Genomic DNA, 25,274 nt, shown 5'->3' with positions numbered 1-25,274 from the left:
ATAATTTTTTATCTTAATATCTTTCAAGCACATAAGAAATTAATGTACTTAGCAAGGCAAGTTCATTTAAATCTCAAAGATTTAAAAGGTGGCTTTGAATCCTATTATGCAGTAATAGGATTTTTCAAGAGAGTTGCTAATGTAACACAGAACAATAGCTTTTCAATAATTTCTGGTGAGAATTCATGACCACCATTACTTTTTACTCATCCTAATTTAAGTCACCCTAATTTTCTTGGTCTAACACACCAAAAATTTCTTCCATATTTATGAGCTATTTTTATAGATTCTTTTATTTGGCCAGCACATCTTTATTGAGCATTGACTTTGTGCCAATCCCAGTGTGGAAAGTTCAGAAACAGAAAAAAATGATTTTCCCTGTGTCTTTTTTTCCCCAAGATAACAATATCTTTTTGTACATCTCTGTACAAACCATAGACTCCAATATTAGCACCTCAATGCAAACTGCTTTCAACCATTGTGTACAATAAAGAACCTCCAAATATTATACTTAATTCCTTCTAAACCTACACTTCTTCAGTTTTCTTTTGTCTTTTATGCTAATTTTCACATGAGAAATGGAGCCTCCTCTCATACAAACTACAGAGTCAACCATTCAAAATTATCCAGCAGTTTCCAAAGGAACCATGGGGTACACATTTCTTACTTTCTCATGAGTTGATTGTCCTCCTTACCTCTTCTTCCTCCTTCTGTTCCTGTTAATTTTTATCAAAATTATGCATGCATATTGTTTAAAAAGTTAAATACTTCTACAGTGCTTTTTTAAATGAAAAATCCATAAATCCAAACTTCCACCAATGGCATTTTTCACAGAACTGGAACAAAAATTTTTTTAATTTGTATGGAAACACAAAAGACCTCAAATAGCCAAAACAATCTTAAGAAAGAAGAATGGAGCTGGAGAAATCATGCTCCCTGACTTCAGAATATACTACAAAGCTACAGGAATCAAAACATATGGTACTGCCAGAAAAACAGACTCATAGATCAATGGAACAGGATAGAAAGGCCAGAAATAACGCCACATACTTATGGTCAATTAATCTATGACAAAGGAGGCAGGAATACACAGTGGAGAAAAGACAGTAAGTGGTGTTGGGAAAACTGGACAATTACATGTCAAAGAATGAAGTAAGAACATTCTCTAATGCCATATATAGAAATAAACTTAAAATGGGTTAAAGACCTAAATGTAAGATCAGATTCTAGAAAACTCCTAGAGGAAAACATAAGCAGAACATTCTTTGACATAAATCGCAGCAATATTTTTTTGGATCCATCTCCTAAAGTAATGGAAATAAAAATAAACAAATGGGACCTAATTAAACTTAAAAGCTTTTGCACAGCAAAGGAAACCATAAACAAAATGAAAAGACAACCTACAGAATGGAAGAAAATATTTGCAATCAATGCAACCAACAAGGGATTAATTTTCAAAATATACAAGCAGCTCACACAGCTCAATATCAAAACAAAAAAACCCAATCAAAAAATGGGCAGAAGATCTAAATATACATTTCTCCAGAGAAGGCATACAGATGGCCAACAGACACATGAAAAGATGCTCAACATCACTCATTATTAGAAAAATGCAAGTCAAAACTACAATGAGGTACCACCTCACACCAGTCAGAATGGCCATCATGAAAAAGTCTACAAATAATAAGTGGTGGACAGGGTGTGGAGAAAAAGGGATGCTCCTGCACTGTCGGTGGGAACGCAAATTGGTGCAGCCACTATGGAGAACAGTACGGAAGTTCCTTAAAAAACTAAAAATAGAGTTACCATATGATCTAGCAATCCTACTCCCAGGCGAACATCTGGAGAAAACTCTAATTCAAAAAGATACGTGCACACCAGTGTTCATAACAGCACTTTTTACAACAGCCCAGACATGGATGCAACCTAAAAGTCCATTGACAGATGAATGGATAAAGAAAAGAGATATACATAAGTGTGTGTGTGTGTGTGTGTGTGTGTGTGTGTGTGTGTGTATTCCTTTCCATATATTTTTTCATTATAGGCCATTACAAGGTAGTGAATATAGTTCCCTGTGCTATGGAGTAGGACCTTGTTGTTTATTTTATATATAAAAGTTGGTATCTAACAAACCTGGAACTCCCAATTCATCACTCCCCCTCCCCCTTCCCCTCCGGTAACCATAAGTTTGTTTCTATGTCTGTGAGTCTGGTTCTGTTTTGTAAATCTGAATTATTTTCTTCATTTCTCTCCCTACCCCCATTTTTTTCTCTTCTTTCTGGAACTTGTATTTAGATGGTAGACCTCTACTTATCTTTTGCACTTTACCTTCGATTCTTTCATTTCTGCTCTCACATCTGTAATTTTAATTTTTTGTTCTCTGCATGTTTAGAGCATCCTGTTTGTTTCATAGTTGTAGTTTCTTTCTTATATCTCTAAGTCTATAGTAATAGTTTGTTTGTTTTTTTAACCTACCTTACATAATTGTTTTCCTCCAAGTTGCTCTTCTCTGTTTTATCTCTTTCATGGTAAATGGCTTCCTCAAATATCTGGTAATTCTTGGTTGTTGATTAACATTTAAAAGTGAGGGCCCAAAGACTGGAAGCTCTGGGTGTATGTGTGCGGCTAACCATCTGCGGGTTTCTCTGTGGGTAATCTAGCTAGGCCATATTATTGCAGAACTTGGGATTTTCAGTACATTTAGATCTTTTGTGGGGGGAGGTACTGGTCCATTCTGAAGATATTTCCATCCTCCTGCCTGAAAGGTAAAGGCTTGGCTCCAGCGTTCCGGGAACCAGATGAGGAGGAGAGGAAGAATGGGCTCCAGCCACCAATATGCACATTTATCCAACTCTCCCGTTTTCTGTTTCCCCCTCTTAACTGGGCCTGTAGTCTACTAACTTAGAGACAGGCCCTCTGTCTTTACCCTCTCCAGAGAATAAGCACATAAACCTCCATTCTTCTGCTGGGGTAGGGACTAGCTGGTTATTCCCAAGTCACAGTGCGTGGGTGTTGGAGTGGGTGGCAGAGGAGACTACGTAATTAACAACTTCTTCGACAAACTGTTAACAATTGGATTTCAGTTCTACTTCTAGAAGTACTTGATGCTACAAATTCCTGAGAGCTTTGGGGATTTTTGTGGGGATTAGAATTAGGTTTGTTCCTAGTTTTCTCCACTGCTACTTTAGGATTTAGCTTTTTCGGTCCTGCCCAGCTGCTTGCCCCTTCTGTCTAGGTTTTCCCAGCTCCCACAACATTGTTGGTATTTCCATCTTCCTTTTCACCGCATCGGTTTATGCCTTGGAGGGAAAAGGACCCTCATGTTAGTGGGGTTTTGAAGGCTACCAAATTAGATGCATGCAATCTACCATTTTTTCCCTAGAAGTCTGTATGAGCATCTTAGTTTCCTATTCAATTCCTTTCACATATATCATCATTTAAATGTCTTTAGTTGCCAAATAACACTCAGCTTTAACATTCATATTCAAGAATATTACCATTTCTATAATCCCAATTGCTTTCATGGGGTGATATGCCCTGAGAGGGACAGATTAAATAAGGAATTGCTGGTTTACAAAGAAAAAGAGAAATTCTGAGTTTTCAGGTAGCCAACTCTTATAATCACACACAGCTGTCATGCGATTTATTATGCTTTTTTCCTTCATAGCCATGGTTAAAAGAAGTATTAAAGATGGGGTGGGGGTGGGGGGTGCGTGGGGGGGGGTCTCCTATTGATTAGTTTAAGACTGCAGTAAAGAATCTAACCAAAGATGGAATTTGGTTAACTTCAAAGTGGAGACCAGATTTAGTAATGGAGAATAAAGCCCTGCTTTGTTATGTTTCGGCCCACGAGTTAATCCAAAGAGCTCTGGTGGGCTTAGTTGCAGATAGGAAAGGGGATCTAGCTAGATTTTGAAGAACATTTTTATGTAGACAGGCCAAGTCATGCTTATCTAAGGATTCTCTAATTGGATGCTATGAAGTGATGCACTTAACACAAGCTACAATGTAAGAATGAAATGACAAAATGAAGCAAAACAAAAAACAAGATAATTTGGGTGAGGGATGAAAAGGAGAATAAAAACTAACCAAAGATAGTTAAAACTCAGAGCATTGCTAACTTGAAGTCAGAACACGTAATTGTGTTCCGGCTAATTTGTATCTGGTGTATTACTCAATTTTTGTCTAGATGGGGTAGCTTACTTGAATGCAGATATTCATTTAATGGACATGCTAATGACCGGCAGTTAAATTATTTGCAGCCTTTGAAAGTGTGGTAGGCACAATTGTCTAAACTAATTTTCCCTTGAAAATGCACTAACAATCTGAAAATCCACAAGGCATTACCTGTTTGCTCACGTTATAATCGGAGCTTCAGTCCCACACCTTATAAAGAATCCAGCACCAATGCTGTATCAACGGGGCAACATGAAGAGGAAATTTGGCGAACATCAGATTGATTCTACCAACGTCAGGGCTGAAACCAGTTCACACAGCACCATAAAGTTATTTTTGACATCTGCTTTAGCAATCAATAAAAACAGGAATACTAAGGCAATCTAAGAAGTGGTGTTTCCTCCAAGGCATTGACAGTCCCAGAAAGAAAAACATATGTGATATTAGTCAGAAAATAATTCAAATGCTAGCTAATGTCTCCAAATGCCAAAGAAGTTCCACTGAGTGTGGTGAAGGAAGACTGAGGGTCCGAACGGAGCTTTGGCAGACAAGGATGTGAACATGTAGCTGGCAAGAGAGGCGAAAGAGCAGCCTACAGAAGGGAGAAAAGGAGCGGTAAGAGGGAGAGAGACTAAGAACAGCCATGCTCTGTAATCTGGAACGAAATGGTATTGAAGAGTTAGGAAGTCGAATACAATTAAGTGCTAGCAATCACATCAAGAGTGGAGGTTTCTACTCAAAAAAACCCCTTAATTTATACAACTGTCAAAGGAATACTGTTCCATCTCTGATGTGTCATTAGACAGACAGAGCTGTCTTTGCTTCAAAAACCTGGTAGCCTCATTTTCTATCTCAATTTCTAGAAATAAACTTAAGCCAAAAAAAATTATGTTTTTCACCCACGAAAGAATGAGGAATTCTGGCTGGGGAATGAACTGTGTGGTATTCGTGAGCTGTTACTTGAATGACAGAAAGGAGTCCCAGAATAAGAGAGGCTGAAGAAATTTTCAAAGCCGAATTGTGTAACTGCAATTTTCTCTTTATCTTCCCATCAGGGATTTTTGCATTTACTGAAAATATATGATAGTGGTAACTGCACTGCAAACTTGGTCCTCAACTTTCACTCTAACTTCCACTCTGAACTTTATCCTAGAAGTTTTAGATTGACAGGATTACTACAAAGATACTAGAGTTCCCATATACCCCACCCCCAGGTTATTTAATACTGCTTTATTCAGATTGCCTCCGTTTCTCCCTAATGTCCTATTTCTGTTCCAGAATCCCATTTCATTTATGTTACATTTAGTCATGTCTCCTTGGGCTTCTCCTGGGTGAGACAGCTTCTCAGATTTTTCTTGTTTTTCACAACCTTGAGTTTTGACTACTGGTTGGTTATTTTATAGTGTCTAGGGATGTCTGGCGTGTTTCTCAGGACTAGACTGGGGTTACGTGTTTTGAGGATGACTGCGGAGGCAAAGTTCCATTTTCATCACATCGAATCAAGGGTACATACCAGGAACATGACTTACTGCTGTTGGTGTGGACCTTAACCACCTGCTGGGGGTGTTTGGCAAGTTTCTGTACCTGTGAAGTTTCTTTCCCTCCCCTCTTGGCCATGCTGTGCTCTTTGGGACAAAGTCACTTCGCACAACCTGCAACTTACAGGGGTAAGAAGTTCAGTTCTACCTCTGAGGGTGGGGAATCTACAAAAGCCGGAATTCTTCTGCAGATTTGCCTCTTTCCTATTTTTTCAACCACTTATGTTAGCATGGACTCTGGGCATTTTATACTTTGGGTTATAATCCAATCCTATTTCATATTGTTGTTCTGACATACCCTCATCGCTGTGGGAATTTTTTTAAGCTGCTTCCTTACTTCCTAATACCGTAAGGTGCTCCAGGCTTGCTTTGGGTTATTTCCTACCTAGGTCCCAGAAACAGCCGTTTCTCTGAGCCCCAGTTCTTTTTACCAGAGAATGGTATTAGACACCAAAGTGCAGGCCCCAAGGTGTGCTGTTGCTAGTGGTTAAAAATCAACTAAGTGTTTTCTCTTTTAAAAAGGGAAAAAAGAAAGCTCAAAACCCAATTCTTGTTTTGTGTACCTTTCATAATAAAACTAGGATACACAAGTTACCTCTATATTGTCTTCAACCAATGATCTTGAAAAGGTAAAGTCAGTATGTTTGTGAAATAACCAGAAAAAAAAATCAGCATTCATGAATTATGCCTGCCTTTATACGTCTAATATTTTTAAAAACAAATTCCTCTCTTTTATCTTAAACAAAAGTAGGTATTGGTTCAGCGTGGGAGCTGGCTTTTAATTCACTGCCCTGATATAAAACAGGCCCTTTTAAATAGCTATGCGAAAGGAACTGACTGATTTTGCTCTTGTAGGGGAAAAAGGCAGGCACAACATGAATCTTTTAGGCACTTTTTATTTTCCAAAAAAAATTGTCGTTTATAGATATAAACATCTCATTCTCTCAAAAAATTCTACAACTATACAGCTGTTTGCTCCATTCTTTGCATAGGAAATGACCACAATACAAAAATAAGAGGGAAAAAGAAGCAAAACAGCAACCAATTTCTGCTTTTCATGTAGGTGTGTCTCCACGTATAAACATCTTGAAGCCTCTTACAAAATATTTACACCGTTTGTCGTCTATTTACACATGTTTTTTAAGAGCAACTTTTCTAACAAACAAAACTATAATTTATCAAGTTATGAAAATTTTCTAAAAAAATTTACTATATTACCACAAAATAAATAAAGATAAACAATATTTTAAAAACAAAATTAAAGTTTCATTTCAATTAAGACCCCTTTTGGCATTTCGCTTATTCATTCTGCCCTTTGGTTAACAGCGTCAGCATCACATAACTATTTTATATTGCATATATGTAGCACTTGCTTCCTTAAGTTTTCAACATGTCATGTATAATTAAAGGCAGACACTGAGTCAGTATTAACAGTAGATTAACTAAACTGCACTGTAATTTAGGTAAAATTACTGTGTCTCACTGTATATTACATGCAAAGTCCACATAGATTGGCATCTAACCGACTGTCCAGCACGAGCAACCATCTCGATATATGAAAACTGCATCATAAATTCAACGTTCCTGTATGTGAAAACTACCTAAGTCCTTCTTTTTAAAAATGATACTGCTTAGCTTATTGTAAGAGGTTTAACTTTTGCAATATTGTAACTATCTTTAAGTTCTTGTGTTCAAAATTCATACAAAACGTCATTCATATTTAAAATAAACACTTCGATTTTAATCAGTGCGTGAAATCTGCTTTTGAAGTTCATTTGAATGATTATTATTTCTTCTCCCTAAAGAAATGAATTTGGCAAGGTGTGAAGAGGTATCTTACCACAAATTCTAAATGTAAATGCAGTCATGGTTATTTTCAAAAGAATTACGATTTTTCCCCCAAAAGAATCTTAGAAACGTGTAATAAACCTATAAAGCTGATTTGCATATTTACAAAATTTCATATAGCAAATATAGGCAACTCATATTAAAAAAAAAAGAAGACACATTTGTTCAATGGCTAATTGTGAATTGCCAGGGACACTGTGCACCTCTAAAGAATTATCGAGTATTGAAAAAAAACCCTCTGATATCAAGTAAAATCTTGACACACAATCCCATCTTCCTGTGCCTGCCAACCGACTTGTTTACTAAACACTGTCACATTAAACGGTGTTGCTTCAGTACAAACACTACAAACACACCCTGCACCCCCGGCCCCGCTGAGATGTGGCTGCCTGTCTGAGATGATGAGATCTGCTTGGGTGAAGCTGTGTACATTACAGCAAGCATTCCAGGTTCTGAAAAGGACCAAACACTTTGGTATGAATACAATGTATTCCCTGTTTTCTCAAATATACAAAATATACATTTCCAGTTTTTTGTTTTTGATTCTTTTATATATATATATATATATATATATATAAAGCCTTAACATATATATATATATATATATATATATATATATATATATATATATATATATATATAGAGTTAAGTTTGTAGTTTAAAATTTTGCCAAGTGAGCTGCTGGGCAGCGGTGGGCGATGCGTAGGCATGGTGGTGGCAGCAGTGTTGGCGGCTCAGTTCTGGTGCCTCTTCATGTGCAGGGCCAGGTGGTCAGAGCGGGAGAAGCTGCGGTTGCACACGCCACACTGGAAGGGTTTGGCCCCTGTGTGCTTGCGGTAGTGGCGGGTCAGCTCGTCCGAGCGTGCGAACCTCCAGTCGCAGCCCTCCCAGGTGCACTTGTACGGCTTCTCACCTGTGGCAATGGACCAAGAGGGCGAGGTGAGGGGGCAGCTCGCAAGACTGACACAGGTAGCACTACCTGCCTAGGGATGTCTTTAAAACTCAAGCTCCAAGTGGAGAGGGTGTGGATCCCATGATGAATTAAATAGATGCCCTCAAAGTCATCTAATGAACAGGGTCACGGTTTTGTAGAAGAGCAAGGAAACAGAAATAACAGTATATAAAGAGAAAAGCACTCTGTATGCTTTTTAAAGAATGGAAAAATGAACATTTTAAATGTGCAGGATGAATCAGTGCTTATTTTTTGTAGAGCTCTTGCATATATAAATCTATGAAACTGACTAGATGAGCTTGGGTGGCTTCATCACTACTGTGCGAATAGTTTCTACACCAACAAACCCAGTTGAATTCACGAAGCACTAACGGCTCAAAGATGGCCAAGGGAGGAAGAGCAAACCTGGGAACTACTCAAATCACCAGTACTGTGAATTTAATGGACCACGACTGAGCCCCTTTTCCTCAACAAATTGGTCCTAAATGTTATTAAATTAGCCACACTGAAACAGCCAGCACATAAGTCAGTTCGCTTGAACACGTGGCCTTTCCAAATGGTTATCAGGGCACACGCTCTTCGAAATTCACTCCAGGACAAACACACATTCACACTTTCAGACTGAAGCAAAACAAAGCTAGAAAAAGATTCAAGTTGAATGGTGTTAAGGCTTTATGCATTTGATGCTTAATAATTCCCTAACCAGATCAGAAAGTCTGGTAACTTCACTTGGGTAAAGTCATGAAACAACCATGATTCTAACATTTGCTAATATATGCATTCAATTCTTCTTTGTAAATGCATTGCACCAAGAAGATGATCAAAATTCATTCCATAAACGACCTGTTAAATGCATATTACACACAGGCACTGTCCTGAATACTTAGGATGTCCGAGTCACCAAGACAAAAATGCCTGACCTCATGGAGTTTATGTGCAAAAGACATTTTAAAAGCCTCTAATCTCAATCTTCCTGTTCTTTAACAACTCTCTTCACTTAGTGAATTGGTATCTGAGCCACTGTCCAGCCCCTGCAACTGGTATTATTATCAATGTTGTCTAAAGTTTGCTGGTTGCTAATCTTTCAAAACTATTCAGTGTTGGCAGCCCAGGAGGTTTCTGCCTATGGTGGCACCCAAAGAAACCCCCAAAGCAAGTTTGGCAAAGGCCAGATTAGCTTCCAACTTCATGCAACTGCCTCAAATCATTGCATATATTTGATATACAAATAAAATTAGTATCACCTCTGGGAGAAAAAACTACTTAATATTTACAATTCATTTTTAACTCCCAGTTTTAGAATTAGTTAATCCTGTTTAACTAAGATCATGTATTCCTCTAAATCCCCAAACCTAAGAATCTCTCACTGAGCATTAACTAGTAGCTCCAGTATTTATGCTTAATTTTGTTGTAATTTTCTATGAATTTCTTTAAGATGAGAGTTGTGAGACACATTTGCATATTACAGTACTGCTGGCTTACTGCTGAGTTTTATATGGATATCACATTAAAACTCTAAAGAGCCAAACTCCTAAATTCCTTTAAAAAAGTGTTTTCTCCTGCAAGGGAAGAGCCTCAGAGTTGCTTTGAACACTGGTTACTTAGTACCACGAAGAAATTCAACTACCTTTCTGCCTGATTTACCAGGATCATATTCAGAAGTTGTAAGAATACACAACTGAGCCCAAATTTTAAAAGACAGTGTCCACATCAACTGAGGTTTCTACAGCTTGTGGTTATTTTATTTTTGCTGCCCTGATGACCTAAATTTATTTAGGACTCTGGCTCCTAAATAAAATCCCGTAAGGTCAAAAAAGAAAAGGCCAGAATAGCCCCTTGAATTTTATACCAATTACTTCCCAGGAGATTTCTCTTTCAACTCCTGTAATCTGCATCCCTGAGAAGACTCTTCTCTCTCCTTTTTGGCTCTGAACCAAGTCAGTTTTTTTGTTTTTGTGTTTTTTTTTTTTTAAATTCTCTTTTTGGTGTCCATCACTCCACTCCATTTTAAAAATGCACACTTCAACTCCTGAAGTATTTTTCCCCCCATAGTAAATTCTAAGAATTTAAGCTAATACACTTAAACCTTTTAAGTACCATAAAGAATAAACTTACAGTCACCAATAATGTTTAATGCACAGCAATGTTTTAAGACTGGTAGAAAATGTGGCTATCATTCTTACAGATGTAAATCAAACAGAAAGAAAACCCTAACTTTCTGCACAAGTGTTTGTTTTTGTTCCTTGTGAAAAATAAATCACAAACACAAACATGTTGGTTAAATACCCTACTGTCATTTAATGGAAAGAGTTATTTCTGATGTCTGAGGCAGGGAAAAAAATTTCCTAAAGGGCACCAATTTTAAAAGAAGTCATTCTAGTCTTTTGAATTGAATAATTAAATTGCAAGAGAACTGAATTTTCAGAGTTTATTTTAGAAACAAGGGACACTAGCCTCTTTTTGTTCACTGTTTTTATTGGCTATGAAGCAATAAACGGCATCAATACTTTTTAAGTTTATTTTACTGATTGGTTGAAAACCGGTAGCCATTTAAAGCTCCTAAAACATTTGGGTTTCGCTCTGAATCTACGCACATCTATAGCTTATTCAGCCAAGAATACGACCAGTGTCTGGACGCTAGTTATGGGGCAGGGCTTTACCATAAAAGCAAGGACAACTGTGCCCCACTTGGGGCAGTTTCTGTGGGATTTGTTCAAGTGTCAACACGGCTCAAGTAAAACACTGTAGAGGAAGCTGGTACCCAATTTCTGGCCAAACAGCAGACTCCAGCCTTTCTTCCTCAGCCAGAAACACTATGCAGGGTACTTCTGGGAAACCAAACTAACTTCCTTTAAGTTATTTCAACAGGATAGAGCTTTCAAAAGTTTAATTGGATTTTTACAGAATCCCTTTCCAATACCACCAATTTAAAATATTTAGTTAAGCCCTTTCAACATCAACTGTATTTTTAAGTTCTCAAGATGTTAATGCGAAACTTTCCAAAGGCAAAAAAGAAGGAAAAAAGGGACAAATTTGGACAGTGTGAAAAACAAGCTTCAACTTTATCTCAAAACATGTACTTTCTCATCCTATTTTAAAATCACTAGCACTATTAGGAATCCCTAAGCTTATTTAAAAAACGTTAAGTTAAACATGCATATTGTCCATGCTGATACAGTCAGCTAATACATTTTATTAAAATGTTAAGCAGAAACATTACCAGTAGAAAGAGGGAGGGAGCAGACAGAAGCAGACACTGGGCTCCTAATCCAGAATCAGGTACTTATCAGTACTTCATTCAATGGTCACAAGAACTCTGTGAGTTAGGAACAAAACAAGCAGCTCCAGGATGAGAACCCTGGCCTGCCACTGTTCCTACATGGCCGACTTCCCTCCTGCATTAGCAGGCACTAATACACTCCACATGAATGATTTAAGGAACACACAGATACTGTCCACATGTATTTAAAGATTCTAAAGCCACTTGTGAGGGTCAGTTAAGGACTAGCTTAATGGACTCAAGGCAGGGCTTCCACCCCAGACTGCAGGAAACCCACGGCACACCCTGGTTGAGCCAGCCCTCAGAGGAGCCTGGCTTTCCAGGACCCACGGAGCCCTAAGAACTGTTCTGCGCTGGGACTGACAATCCTCCACTATCATCTAACGACGGCTCTCTTTTACCCCAGACTAAGTGAACCTCAGTGGGTTAGCAGAACATGTTTGTCAAGTGTCTGGAAAGTCTTTAGTGATGAACTAAACAATTATCTATTTTTTCCCTCTGATGAATAGATTAAATGACTTCTGAGTCTACTATAATAGAGCAGGAAAAGTTTCTCTGCTCTGCTGAACACTCTCAATAGACTCAGAGCAAGGCCTTTGCCTAGAATGTTCTACATAGATGCTTCTAACGACAACAACAGAAAAATCATAGATGGAAATAGTCATCTTACAATAGTTACTTTAGGTAACTTTTTCAAAGTTTATTACAGCAAATGTGCACATCTGGCTTCCTTCCTCATGGCTAAACGATAGAGTTAATCAATTATATCAGAGGCCAAAAATCATCAGAATTAAAGTCAGTATTTAGTAAAGGAGGGTGTAATTTGTACTAAATGACTATACTAAGTGACTTGCAAAACACCACAAATAAGACTCGGCCTCTGGTCTCAAAGAGCTTAAAATCTACATTCTATTCTGACAACGAAAACAATGCAAACTGTTAAAGTGGAATAAATTATTTCAATAGTCAGCCCTTAATTCTTAGAATTTATGTGTCCTTGAAGCTCAAAATGAGCTCTTATTTCAGGAAAATATTTTCATGCAATTGAATAATAATTAGATCTTTTCCCATCATTAGAGACATGGAATTTGGAGTCTGCAACAGTATATATTCTAATAAAAGGTTTAAAAAAATAGGAAGCATTAATACCAAGATGAAAAAAAAATCATGGGGAAATGAATTTTTAACTTAAAAAACAGATAAAGTAGGATGATTCTGGCTCATTAATTCATACTTTTATATATCCATGCCAGTAATTTTCCATTAGAAAAATCTTTTTATTAAAGGTCACTGAAGCACATCTCCTACCCCTGGCAACAGAAGGGCAGGCAGCTCATTTTAAAGATTTGTAGTATTAGTATTTGCAAAATGCATCTAGTGTTTAGAGTATCCCTGTCAATAATGTGCCCACATTAAGGAAACTAATTAAAAGGATACATTAAGAAACTCCTTTCTTTCTCCCTGTTGGTCAATTCGTGTTTATCCCTTTCTTTGAAATCTGACTCACTTGATTCCTTCCAGAAAGCCTCAGAACCGTCCGAGAGAGATCATACCACTTCCCTGTATCCCCATCATCTCTTAACTCTGCTCTGAATGACTGACTTGCGCTTGCATAAATACTGCTGAGGGAAGGCTCAAATAGCTGTCTTGTAACTTAACAAGCTTTGAAAGTTCCTCAGAGGCAGGGACGGTCTTCCATTTCAGCTCTATTGCCACATTTCTCCTCACGCACCTTTGGAACAATTGCATTTGGCCCAGGTCTGACAGACTTGGGACTTCTCACTAAGGAAAAGGAGGGAAGGTCTCGTGTGCTTCTAAGATACTGTCTCTTTTTCCCATGGCCCCACCTGCACCAGGGCTTTACCTGGTTCTGTTCTGCGAGGACCACTGAGCCTAACAGTCTGACTAAATGTACACTGAGCTGAGTGGGAACCAGGCTTTCAGAGCCTCTGCAGATGGACTTGTTTGGATCCACTGATTATCCATCCTGAAGCTGTACCAGGATAAGTAAATTCTATGTAAATGAGTTTACTTTTCTAGAATTGGACTGGATGTGATGAACACCAAGCAGTTCTGGAGCCCCTGGTGCTGGCCAAAGGCAACGAGGGAACTGCCGGGGCCAGAGGGCAGAGATGTGCCTGACCTAAAGGGGCCGGTGCGGGCTGCTCAAGGGCGCCAGTCCCTGGTCAGGGACCACCCACCACCTCCAGGCGCCCAAACTCCTCTGCTGCTTCTCCTGGGGGCTCTGGATGAAAACCCCAAGAACCATCCACTATGGTTCAGTGTTAACGAGATACCTACTCTTGAGTCTCCAGACAAAAAGACAACATTCAGATTCACTTTCTTGTCATAAAGCCCAAGCTAAATTTTTTTTTAGAAAGTCAAGTCTTGGTGAAATGCTTTACCTTTTTTTTTTAATCAAAATGGAAAAACTCTTTTGTATTCACTTTTCTGGCACTGCATGAGAACTAGGTATCCTTCCCATTAATTTGCACTCGATGTGGTTGCCTGGACCAGGAGACCCCCTCTCACCTCTTAACGGTTTGCACTTACAAAGTAGGCAAAAATGGATTCTTCTGCCCAGAAGTCTTTTCATGAAAGTTCCCTATGGTGCACTTCTAAAACGGTAACTCACCCTTCATCAGACTTGTTAGAGATCCTTGAACATTAATAATACAGGCTGACAGAATAAGAATGCTGCTACAGAGATACTTCTACTAAAGTAGGACATTACTTTGTTTCTAATCTTTCACCAGAAAAGATGTAGGGCACAAAGTAAACAGCTACTGCGTTCTATAGAACTAAAAATACCTGCCAAAGTGAAAGCATTTGATGATTAAATTATTGTGCCCCCCCCCCTTTTTAAAAAAAGAAAAGCACTGCTCTACTCTCTAACTTCATATAACTGTTTCTCTCTCAACTTCAGTAATTCTATTTAATCCACTTGTGAGCTATCTTGGCCCACTGGTTTATAAAAACAAAAGGGAAGAAGAGATTCTCTTTGGAGAGGATCAGTCAAAAATATTTGCTTAATCCAATTCTACTTCTTAACCTTCGATAAGCTTATCATCTCAAACCAAAGTTTAATCAATTCCCTATGTAAATGTTTCTTCTGATGAAAGGACAAGTCCTAGAAGCACCGTTTAGTTTAATCTTTCCAGTGAGTCATTAAAAAGAAATTGTTTCTAAGCTTTCATGCTCATAAATACCTTTCCGAGGGTCTGAACCAACAAATCTCTTTAAGCTGATCTAATATATATAATTATATATTATATTTAAATACATATTTTTTTACATTAACTTGAAATTGTCAATATAAAATCAATTTCAAAGCTGCAAATGAAAATAATTTAAGAATGTTGAACTAGTAACATCCAACACAGGCTAAATGTGATACTTTTTCCTGTAGTTTTCAAGCACAGACTCAAAACATCACTGAGTATTAAATAATTTCATCCTGCAAAACTTTCACCTCTACCAGTAACACAGGTTACACATTTAACCAATATTGATCTGTAGATCCAAACTGCATGATCTCCACTGATGCTGATTTTAGCTCTAAATAATTTTCCAAGGAAATGAAGTCCTTCCTATATTTTAAGTGTTTCACTACTTCGCACAGTTCCACTAAAAACGGATTAACTCATATTTAGAACATTCTGAATGTCTTCTTTTTGTGGGAAAGTGCTACAAATAAAAAAATCTATACCTAATATATTCCATGAATAAGTGCAGAGCAAAGAACTAGATAGGAATTTATACCTAAGGATTTCTTAGTCCCCAAATTGAAACTAGAATCAATGCTTAGCAATAAATCTCTAGCAGTAACATTTTAACATAAATGTCATCAGAAAATAAAGTGTTCTACACAGGGAGTGAGGCAGAACAGGGGAATTTACCCCTTTACAAGTAGGCTTGGGCTAGGCATCTTTCCAAGACTTACTGTAGAATTCTTTCTTAAACAAGGAATCCCAGATACACCTTCCTCACTGGCAGATGCTACAGCCCCACCATTCACTTTGTGTTGGCCTGTTATTTGTATGTTTCCATTTTCTTTTGTGGGAGGTTCCCAATTGTCCTTTTCTTGTCAACCCCTGGCAGGCCATCTGGGGATGATCTAGTACACAGGTACCAGCCCGTGCACAGGGTCTGGGTCTCAGGGATACTGGAACTGAGGGTGTGTGCTGCTCAGACTCTGCACAGCTGCTCATTTTCTGCCCTGCTCCAAACAGCCGGGACTGAGAGACGATCTTAAAACGTTACCATACCCAATTTTCCCAGCTGCTTTAGCATATATATACTCTACGGTTAAGTGCAGAGCCACACATATGACTAAAACCACTCAGATTTCAAACATCTGTATGGAGTTCACTATTTATTTTTTCAGACCTCTTTCTTTGGAAAGTACTTTTTACTGAAGTGTAAAAAGCAGCATGTCAACTTACGGTACTCTGAGGCATACCAAGAAACCAGTATCAGATGATAAGAAAGTTTTTCAATTTCTTGTAAATTTTTTTTTGGTATATATAGTCTTAATTCTTTTTCTATTGCATTTGACTTCTTTTGGCCCCAAGCCTATGATCAGAAGTTATTTTAAATCCTCACTATGAAATTAAAGATGCTGGTTGCAGTAGATTATTCCATTAGATTCATGAATCAGTTTAACAGTCACTTTGATTTGTAAGGGCAAAATGGTACATGAATCTTTTGTTTTAAGGTGCTTGGGAGCTTTTAAAAGATGGCAAGGGGTATGGCTCCTTGTACACATCATGGGGCTGATGCAATTTCTGTAGAATGTTCACAATTAAACGTTATTAAAAGTACAACTATTTTTATTTAGAAATACACATTTCTTGACACTGTTGCCTAGAAGTAGCTATAATTATTTCTGACTAGAGGCATGACATGCATACACACACTACAAACAACACACACAAGCACCCACACACCTATAAGGGATACCTCTACAGGCCTGTAACTATGTTACCATATGTATATAAAGACATAAGTGAAGTTCAATTTTTCCTAGAATATATGCAACACCCATTTCAGGTATTTTGTTGACCATACAAATATAAAACTTTGTATCATTTGTATATTCTTTCTGAATAAAGAAATCAAAGTGTATGAACTTAGAAAAAGTTGAATGCTATGAGACTTATGATTTAAGAAATTGATTATTTTCTACTTTCATACCATTTTTTTTTAAAAAGTCTTGTTTTCGAAAGACTATTTCCTTACGTTCAATTTGCAAGTCAAGTCAAGCAGCATTTACAATCTAAAAATCCAGAATAAGCAATTAAATAGAACTCAGCCGTAGGTTGTCTCAATTGCTTAAATCATTTTTAAAACATAAGGTAACTTGACATTTTTAAGCAATTACAATTATATTTCAAAGAAATCCTAGGGTGCTTCACATTCTGCCTACAAAATGACAATGATTTAAAGAGTAATTTTTTCATATCAAATCCAGGATCAACATTCCCATATAAATTGTTGTGAAAGTCCCCTAATCAACTGCCGAGGTGGAGGTGGGGAGAGGGAGCGACAAAGAAAACAAAAAAGCTATTACATGAGAAGTTATTTAGAAATACCTGGGCCTTAAAAGGGAGAAGGAGAAAAAAAAAAAAAAAAACTCTGCTGGCTTCAGATACATTCATTTAAAAACAACAGGTGGGGTGGGGAGGATGCAGCGAGAGAGCCCAGGTAATTTTAAAAGGCATTGTCTAGAAACTAGAAATGAGGAGAAAACAACCTCAATACTCTATGATTACCCAAGAACGGGTTTAGCCAGATGAGCAAGTCTGCTGCAAACCCTCCCCAAGGCACCTGAAAGACTATCAAACAAAACTTTATTAAACTGGATTACAGGGTCTCGCTCATTCGAGGTTGATGGCCACGCATTTATGATTAGGTGAAAAAGTCGATGCAGGGGATCCAAACTAGACCGAGGTCCTCGTTTTGGCTTGTTTGTTTTATTAGCACAAGCATTGTTAAGACAACCCACTATTAGATTTCTTTGCCAGCAGGTCAAGTTCCAGAATCCCAGGTCCAAGCATTCAGAGCACTAAACCCCGACGGGGGTTGCGAGGCCACTCAGATATGCTCTGACTGTGTCCCTGTAATAAGCAGTTGATTACATCGTTATATGGAATTGCACGCCTCTTTTATTAGGGGACTTTAACCTCAGGAGAAACGTGTTTCCTCCAACCTATCTCCCGTTTCAAGGACTTCCAAAGAAGGAAAAAAAGCAATAGTTCTGAAGTTATTTCCTCTTCCCCTGAATCAGACTTCAGGTAAAAGCCCACTTTCGACGTTCCCTTCCTTACTATAAGGTACATTCTGTAAAAGGACAGTTTAGTATTTCTAGGTGGAATGTTTTCATGGCCTTGTCATTTATATTTTGAAAACTTCAGATTGAGTTTTATATGCTTAATGGATCTCTGTTTAACCATAAATATAACCTCTGCTGTGAGCTGCTTAGGTAGGATCTCTCCTTTTATATCACCAATTTGTCTCTATCTAAAGACTTCAGGCCCAAACAACCCATTCACTTTGCTGGTGACTACAGATGTCTTTTCTTTAAAAGCAATTTCTCAGAACACTCTGGAATCTACCACACTGTCGCCAACACTATTTGGATTTTAATAAGTAGTGCTTGTCACTGGGGTATCAAGCAATACTTCCTAACATGCACACACAGTGTCTGCGTCCATCTTCTATCTCAGCACTGACCTTTGTTCAAAGGCTTTTACTTTTTAATGCAGCAGTTAGAGATAACTACTTCATTTATCAAAACTCAATTTCCATAGTAACATCTAGCCTGGGGAGATTCAAGTCCTCGCACTAATCCAACAGCCCATTCAAAGGAACTGTTGAATACTTCGGTTTCCATAGCAATGATGGAATAAAACATTTTGCTAGGTCATTGCTTTTATTAGCAAACTTATTCTTTGAACTTTAAGTTAAGGCTGCATTTGCTGGGAGGGGAAAAAAAAAAACAACACAACCACTTTCCGTAGGTTCTTTCCTTTAGGGCTGTCCTTTTAAGATAATCGCAAATAGTAACCGTACTTGCAAAGTCTTTGGGTATTTGGGGGTTTTTATGGCATGCCCTCTAGTCTAATCACCCTAAAATGGGTTCTGATGTCAAGTCTTAAAATTTAAAAAGCATATTAAAAGGATTGTATGCATCTGACAAAGTACCTATTTATAAAATTACAGGGGCTCAACATTTTAAATACGGAGATACAAGGTGGAATAAGGATAAAATCTCTGGCTCTGGCGTGTATAAGATATGGGCTGGGTAGGGTTGGGTGGAGAGTAACTTTTAAACCACGACCCCAACATTGCCTAATTTTACCACTCTGCAATTTCCACGCAAGCACAGAAAACATGCTAAACACAGGTACAGGTGAAACTAAACATACTGTACTGAGCATGCCAAATGGAGAGGAATGCAGTGTTTGATATAATTTTATAGAAGCCAACTGATTTGTTACAGAGGGAGAAAACGAGTTACATTTTTTTTTTCCTTCAAGACAGGAATAGCAGCGCCATTAAGGTTTTAAAATCCATTAGTAAACATCGCTGTTTGTGTTTTGGGGCAATTAATTCTACGTAGGGTGACAGGACAAGGCCTTAGTGAGAGAACATCGGCCTTCCTGGAACCAGACTTTTTTCTCTGAACTGAATTTTGAGCCCAGCCTGTGCTGAAATGGTAGGCCATTAAAAAATAAAAGTTGACAGAAGAAAGAAGAGATCAAACACGTGCTGGCTTTTAAAAGGATGAATACCACTTATACTATTTACACAACTCCCAGAATTAACAAGAAAATTACATACCAGTATGAGTCCTCAGGTGAGCTTTTAAATGAGAAGACTTTGTATAAACTTTGGTGCAGCCTGAAACGAAGAAGAAACACCTTGTCATTCTGGAGATCCTTTTGAAATCTTTACATTGGATGATTCAGTATTTAAAATCTGGCTTTAAAGCAGAAATCTCTCAGGCAAGATGAGATATTTGAAGCTTCAGTTTTAAGAGCTGTAAAGAGTACTCCCCTATTACCTTATTAAAGGTATAAAGTGATTTGCTTTATGTATCACTTGAGCAGAAAGAGCAGAGACAATTGAGCCAAGCTACACATGGGAAATTTGTGTTTATACCAGAAGGTGCTTTATGCTAGTAACACATACTTCAGTGATTTAAAAAATGTTAATGGCTCTCGAGCTGACAATGTCAAACCATTATCTGAGATGACTGCAATTTTCTGTACTCCTACATTTCTTGTTTTCATTTTTTCATTTCATATGTCATGCCATATCACGTACCAGTCAATAAATTATACCCTGTATTAATCATAAACTAGCTGATGCCAGCAACTGGTAGATACATTCATTACCATCATCAATTTATATTTTGGGTCACGTATCTTGTTCAAGAACGGGTGCTCGTACGCTACCAGAACTATCCTTGAAATCTACTCTGTAGGTAGTTATGTAATCTCTTTTTGGGGTACTTAGAATTAAAAACTCCTATGTAGATTGTCACAGGGAACAAAGTCAATGGAGCCAAACGCTAATGTATTTAAATATCAAAGAGAAAAAAGTCCAGAGTTACTTTTTTCCAGAATATCTCAGCTGCTTTAACACATCAAATAAGCAATAGGTAACTGAATGGTCACAGACTGGGATGTGCAGAGAACAAAGTAGGGGAATTTTTTTTGTTGTTTTTAACTGTCAAGCCCTAGTTTCCTGCGTAAATTTAAAACCTGAGGTTGCAAAAGGCATGCACTCAGAGACAAACACTAAATACACGTATTGATATTCCAACCAGGGAGGACCACGTACCCGGGTAATCGCAGTAGTGGATGCGTCGTTTCTCCAAATCGGGGTTACTTCTCCTATTGTACCTGACAGGCTGGATGTTCTGCGAATTAACTGGCAGGGTGGCGGGTAAATTTGGATTATGAATTGCCAGTTTAGAAGCAATTGTAGCAGCATAGGATGGAGGTGGGGTGAGATTCTGGAGCATCTCTGCTTGTCTATCTGGGCTTCCAGGCTCTGAACTTGGTGGTGACGGGGGGAAGTAAGTGGCCTGCTGGGGAAGAAACTGACTTGGCATTGTGTATGTGCAAGGGGGCATGCTCTGGAATTGCTTCATCGCAGTCTGTGGGACGGCAGAGGTGTGGGTGTTCAGGCCCGCCATGGCGGCTGACATAGAAACATTCAGCGTGTCCATCACTGCCGTCTGGTTTGTAGAACTGGGCATATCTAGATCCGGTGTATTCAGGAGCTGGTACAGGTGGCCCTGCTGGGGAGGGACAGAAAGATGAAGATCGGGTGTAGGAAGTTCTTGTTTGATGAAAATGTTGTTCACCTCTGGAGCTGTGGTCTGGTGGGAGCTGAATATACTGGTGAACTCGGGGAGGGCTTGGGTTGGGGCCGGAGGAGGGGCAGTCGTTTCACTCTGGTGGCTGAAAATGGTAACAGGTTCTGTCTTGATGTGTGTTACGCACGGTCTCTGGGATTTGTAGAGGCCAGTTCTCAGGTGAGTGATATCAGGGAGGAAGACATTCATGTTGATACTGTAAGGTAACCCCTCGCTGTCAGTGAAGAACTGGTCTACGACTGAGGCACTGTCTCGTCTATACTTTTTATGCTCTGGAATTATAGACACTGGAGGAAGCTGAGGTGCCAGATACTTCTCCATTTCACATCTTGTCTAAAAAAGAAGAGACACAAACATGTATAATCCACCCAATTCATCATCTCAGGAAGGACAAACTGTGCTTACTAAAAGTTCCCCCAACAATCCCTGTGAAAAGTACTAGGGTGAACTCCTAAGTGTTGCTTATAAACATATCAGGTTTATTTGTCAATTGTGTAACACAACCAGTTCACCGAAAACCTTACGAAACTTTGTATAACAAGCACTTGGTAAAATAGCTTACGATCAACCTCGGACAAAAAGTGAAAGAGACAAATCAAGGGGAAAAAAGGGAAGCAAACAGAAAAAAATATTCCTTTCTGATGCAATAATAAAGTATACTTCATTATCACTCACATACAAGCAGCAGTCCCTGCCCCATTGCAGCTAAGTTTGCAACTGAAATACAGCACTGTAATACTGCCAAAAGACCTCAATTCCGTTCATGTCCTATACATAAGTTCAATGTGTTTTAAGAAAAAAAAAAAAGAAAGAAACCTTAAAAATAATATTGGAAAGTTTTTTTTTTTGCTTGGATAGACATTGCTGAAATATTTAATATAAAACATATTCCTTGGCTATTTCAGTGCCTTTTCCAGTTTATAGTTCAACGGAAACAGTATCTTGAGCAAAACATAGTATCCCCTGAAAAGAACAATTTCACATTCACCATTTGATCTAAATGTTGATTTTAATCAACAGATTCTGTAATTGGTTAATATGATAATGAAATGTTCCTATTCATATCCCTATCTAAAACAGATCTTTAATTACCTAGGGGAAAACCATTCCCTTGGTAGAGTGGTGCTAAGGGGCCCGTGGGTGGGGAGAGGCTGGTATCGCCAGCACAGTCATCAGCAAAACATCTATCGTGTCCTCCTCAGTGGGTCAATGCTACATTCCCCCTCACTCTGTAAAAAGCTCAGTCATCCCTGAGTCTCCGTGTCTTCCCAAGTAGAAAACTGACAAATAACCAAATCGTTTTCAAATGAAGATTTTTTTTTAAGAACATAATTCAGTTTGTAACTAGTCTTTCCGGTCTTTTTGTGGCTATCTTCTTTCCTAATACAACATAAACTTTTAAAAAACCTTAACATTGAAAGAAAATTTCAAAAGAAAAACAAAAAACCCAACTAGATGCTCATAGAACTATTAACCTTGGCATCCTCACCAGTGAATAATACAGCCATTTTTTTGCTACTTCTTAATTTCAAAAGTGTTTCCTTTCGGACCTGGTATCATGGATACAGACCGGGTTTCCTCATAGACACGGATTTAAAAATAAAATTTAACGCTCTAGTCCTGAGTCACATCTCTGACAAATGCCACTGCCCTTTCACAGCACGGCGACACTCGCAGACCCCCCGGAGTAGGAGGGTAGCAAATACACAGTATACCATGGGGCTATTAAATGGAGCGTCTTGAAATAAACCGAACTAAACCCTTTCGTGCACTTCGCTCCCATGGTGGTTAGTGGTTGCTGATTTTAGCTCTTCCAGCTGTTTGCATGTGGGTATGTTTCCAATTTTTTTTTTCCTTGGGACAGGCTAAAAGTCCCGGGAAGTTTTTTCTGGGCTATATGACTCCCTGCGTGGGCGAAAGAAACAGGCGGTTGCTCTAATTCGGCTGCCGGGCAAGTGTAAAAGCCAACTGCCAGCTTTCAACGCGGCTCCGGGAGGAAATTTACGCGCACATGAAGAAAACAACACCACCCCCCACCCCGATCTTTTTTTGTCTTTCTTTTTAAGGAAAAATAAGAGCTCCAATATCACCTTAGCCTTTCTAACTCCCGTTTCCCAAAGGCAGCCCACGATCGCGTCTAAAGCAGGTTGAGCCAAGACGTAGGAAACTAACACCCCAAGGGGCCTCCCTCCAGCACCCCGACTTGTGTTTCCACCGAACCCGAGACCAGGTGAGACAGGGAGGTGGGTGGGACCTCCAGGGCCAGGGCAGCGGGAAAGTGGGGATTAAGGCGACACGGGGAACTGAAGTCAATCCGGGCGGGAGGTACGAGGTTTCATCCCCCAAATGAAAGAAAAACAACTAAGGTGCGTGTGAGCACCAGTTCCCTCCTTAACCATTCCCGGGCACGGCCAACAGGGCAGATTCCTCTGGGACCCCCTTCTTCGGTTCCCCCCACCTTCTCCCGGAGAAATGCGAGTGTCCAGGCCAGGGGGGCAGGGCGGGGCTGCCCCCGGCCTCGGTTCGCCCCGACGAGCGCCCCAGCCTGGAGCGGCCCCTGTCGCCCGCGCGTCGCAGCGGCGGGACACGCCCGAGCCCCGGGAGGGAGGAGGAGGGAGGGAAGCTGCTCTTCCTACCTGGACCAGCTCCTCGGCGGGCAGCCGCGGGCCCGCAGCGGGCGGCGGCGCGGGCTGCGGCGGCTGCGGCGGCGCCGGCTGCGCCTGCGGGTGGTGGTGCGGGTGCTTCAGTTCGTCTCCAGGGAAGAGCGCCGCGTCGCGGGACGGGTTCGCGGCGCCCAGCACAGGCTTGAGCTGTGCGAACACAGGCTCGTCCTGCGGGGCCGGCGGCTGGGGCACGGGTCCCAGGCGGGCGCTCATGGTCAGCACCCGCGTAGCCATGGGCACTCGGTGGGGGGCGGCTCCGGGCGCGGGGCGCGGGTCGAACGCGCTTCCCTCGTCGCCCACGCTGGCTCCGACCGGCGAGATCGGAGCGGGGCGGCGGGCGGAGAAGGGGAGGCTCCGGGCAGACCCCTCAGCCAACCGCAGACGCGGTTTTCGAAGGCGCGCACGAAAAGCCAAACTCTTCCGCTCCGCCACGCGTAAACGCCGACGTCCTCCGGGAGGCCACTTTCTCCCGCCCCGCCCCGCCGCGCTCCCTTGCTCCCCGGAGCCCGCTCCCGCCACTGCCCGTCTCCGCGAGCAGACTGCGAGCGCGCGTACCTGCCCCACGACTACTGACACTTGACGCCCGCCTCTATTTCACCCAACTCCGAGTGGGCGGGGCCTGCCAGCCAGACTGGCAGCGCTCCGGCGAATCCCGAGGCCCCGAGGCCGGCGGGGCCGGAGCGGCTAAGCCTATGAGAAGGAAGAAACTCGCCCAGGGCCCCGCCTCCGTGGGGCGGACCGCACCCCTCTCGGGCCACGAGCTTCGCGCGCAGGGCGGCCGCGCAGTTTGTACACAAGTTCTCTGACAGATTGGGCTGGCTGGGCCGGGGGCGGAGGGAAAGAGAGAAGCGGATGGAATCTGGGGAAGAGAGGGAATTCGGGTGGAGACGTGGAGGGAAATCTCTTCGGACTGTTCTCTGCCAGGATTAAGGAGAGAGTTCTGGACGTCTTAGGTGTTGTGCAAGGACCTGAAATTCAAAAGCTGAAACCCAGAAGGCAGCTAGGTGGGGCGCTAAGAGTTTGGAGAGATTTGTTTAATGAGTGTGTATTTTTAAATATATGAAATGTTCTTTTCTTTAGCGGAAAACTAGGGGCAGTGTGATAAACAAATTTAAAAACAGATCTGGCCTTTCCGTATCTTCAAGCGGTGAATATATCCATTTAGCAAAGCAAATTTGGAATGTCCTGAATAAAAGGTTTAATGGCAAGTATTTTTCTAAGTCCTTGCTTAAAAGCTCGTGTCTGTCCTACAATATTTAAATGGGCAGAAGTTTTCACACACATTTCGACCTTGTATCCTGGGGGTGGGGGGATGGGCCATATGAATTCGAAAGTTTTTTTAATATTTACACTGTTGATTCTAGCTGAAGCATGCAATCTAATTTAAGCACTAACGACTAGATGAAATGTATTTAAATAGACATTA

At 40.2% G+C, this 25,274-nt stretch overlaps 1 protein-coding gene across 1 annotated transcript; it reads right to left on the bottom strand.

The window, feature by feature from the left end:
- Positions 1-6,592: 6,592 nt before the first annotated feature.
- On the bottom strand, positions 6,593-24,405 carry KLF5 (KLF transcription factor 5). The gene is made up of 4 exons (XM_074378313.1): positions 23,822-24,405; positions 20,645-21,518; positions 19,640-19,699; positions 6,593-8,475 (listed from the first exon to the last, which is right to left on the bottom strand). Exons 1-4 carry the CDS (start codon positions 24,080-24,082, stop codon positions 8,297-8,299), a joined length of 1,374 nt encoding a protein of 457 aa, XP_074234414.1. The 5' UTR covers positions 24,083-24,405; the 3' UTR covers positions 6,593-8,296.
- Between the last annotated feature and the right edge of the window lie 869 nt (positions 24,406-25,274).

The sequence above is a fragment of the Camelus bactrianus genome, chromosome 14, assembly GCF_048773025.1.
Source record: "Camelus bactrianus isolate YW-2024 breed Bactrian camel chromosome 14, ASM4877302v1, whole genome shotgun sequence".
In the NCBI taxonomy this organism is placed as follows: Eukaryota; Metazoa; Chordata; class Mammalia; order Artiodactyla; family Camelidae; genus Camelus; species Camelus bactrianus.
This window is presented reverse-complemented; position numbering and strand designations above follow the sequence as displayed.

Coding starts and splice junctions, on each gene's coding strand:
- KLF5 (XM_074378313.1), bottom strand. CDS start 24,082: ATGGCTACGCGGGTGCTGACCATGAGCGCCCGCCTGGGACCCGTGCCC. Junction 21,519..23,821: donor CCGCCGAGGAGCTGGTCCAG/GTAGGAAGAGCA, acceptor CTTCTTTTTTAG/ACAAGATGTGAAATGGAGAA. Junction 19,700..20,644: donor CCACTACTGCGATTACCCGG/GTACGTGGTCCT, acceptor TCTTCGTTTCAG/GCTGCACCAAAGTTTATACA.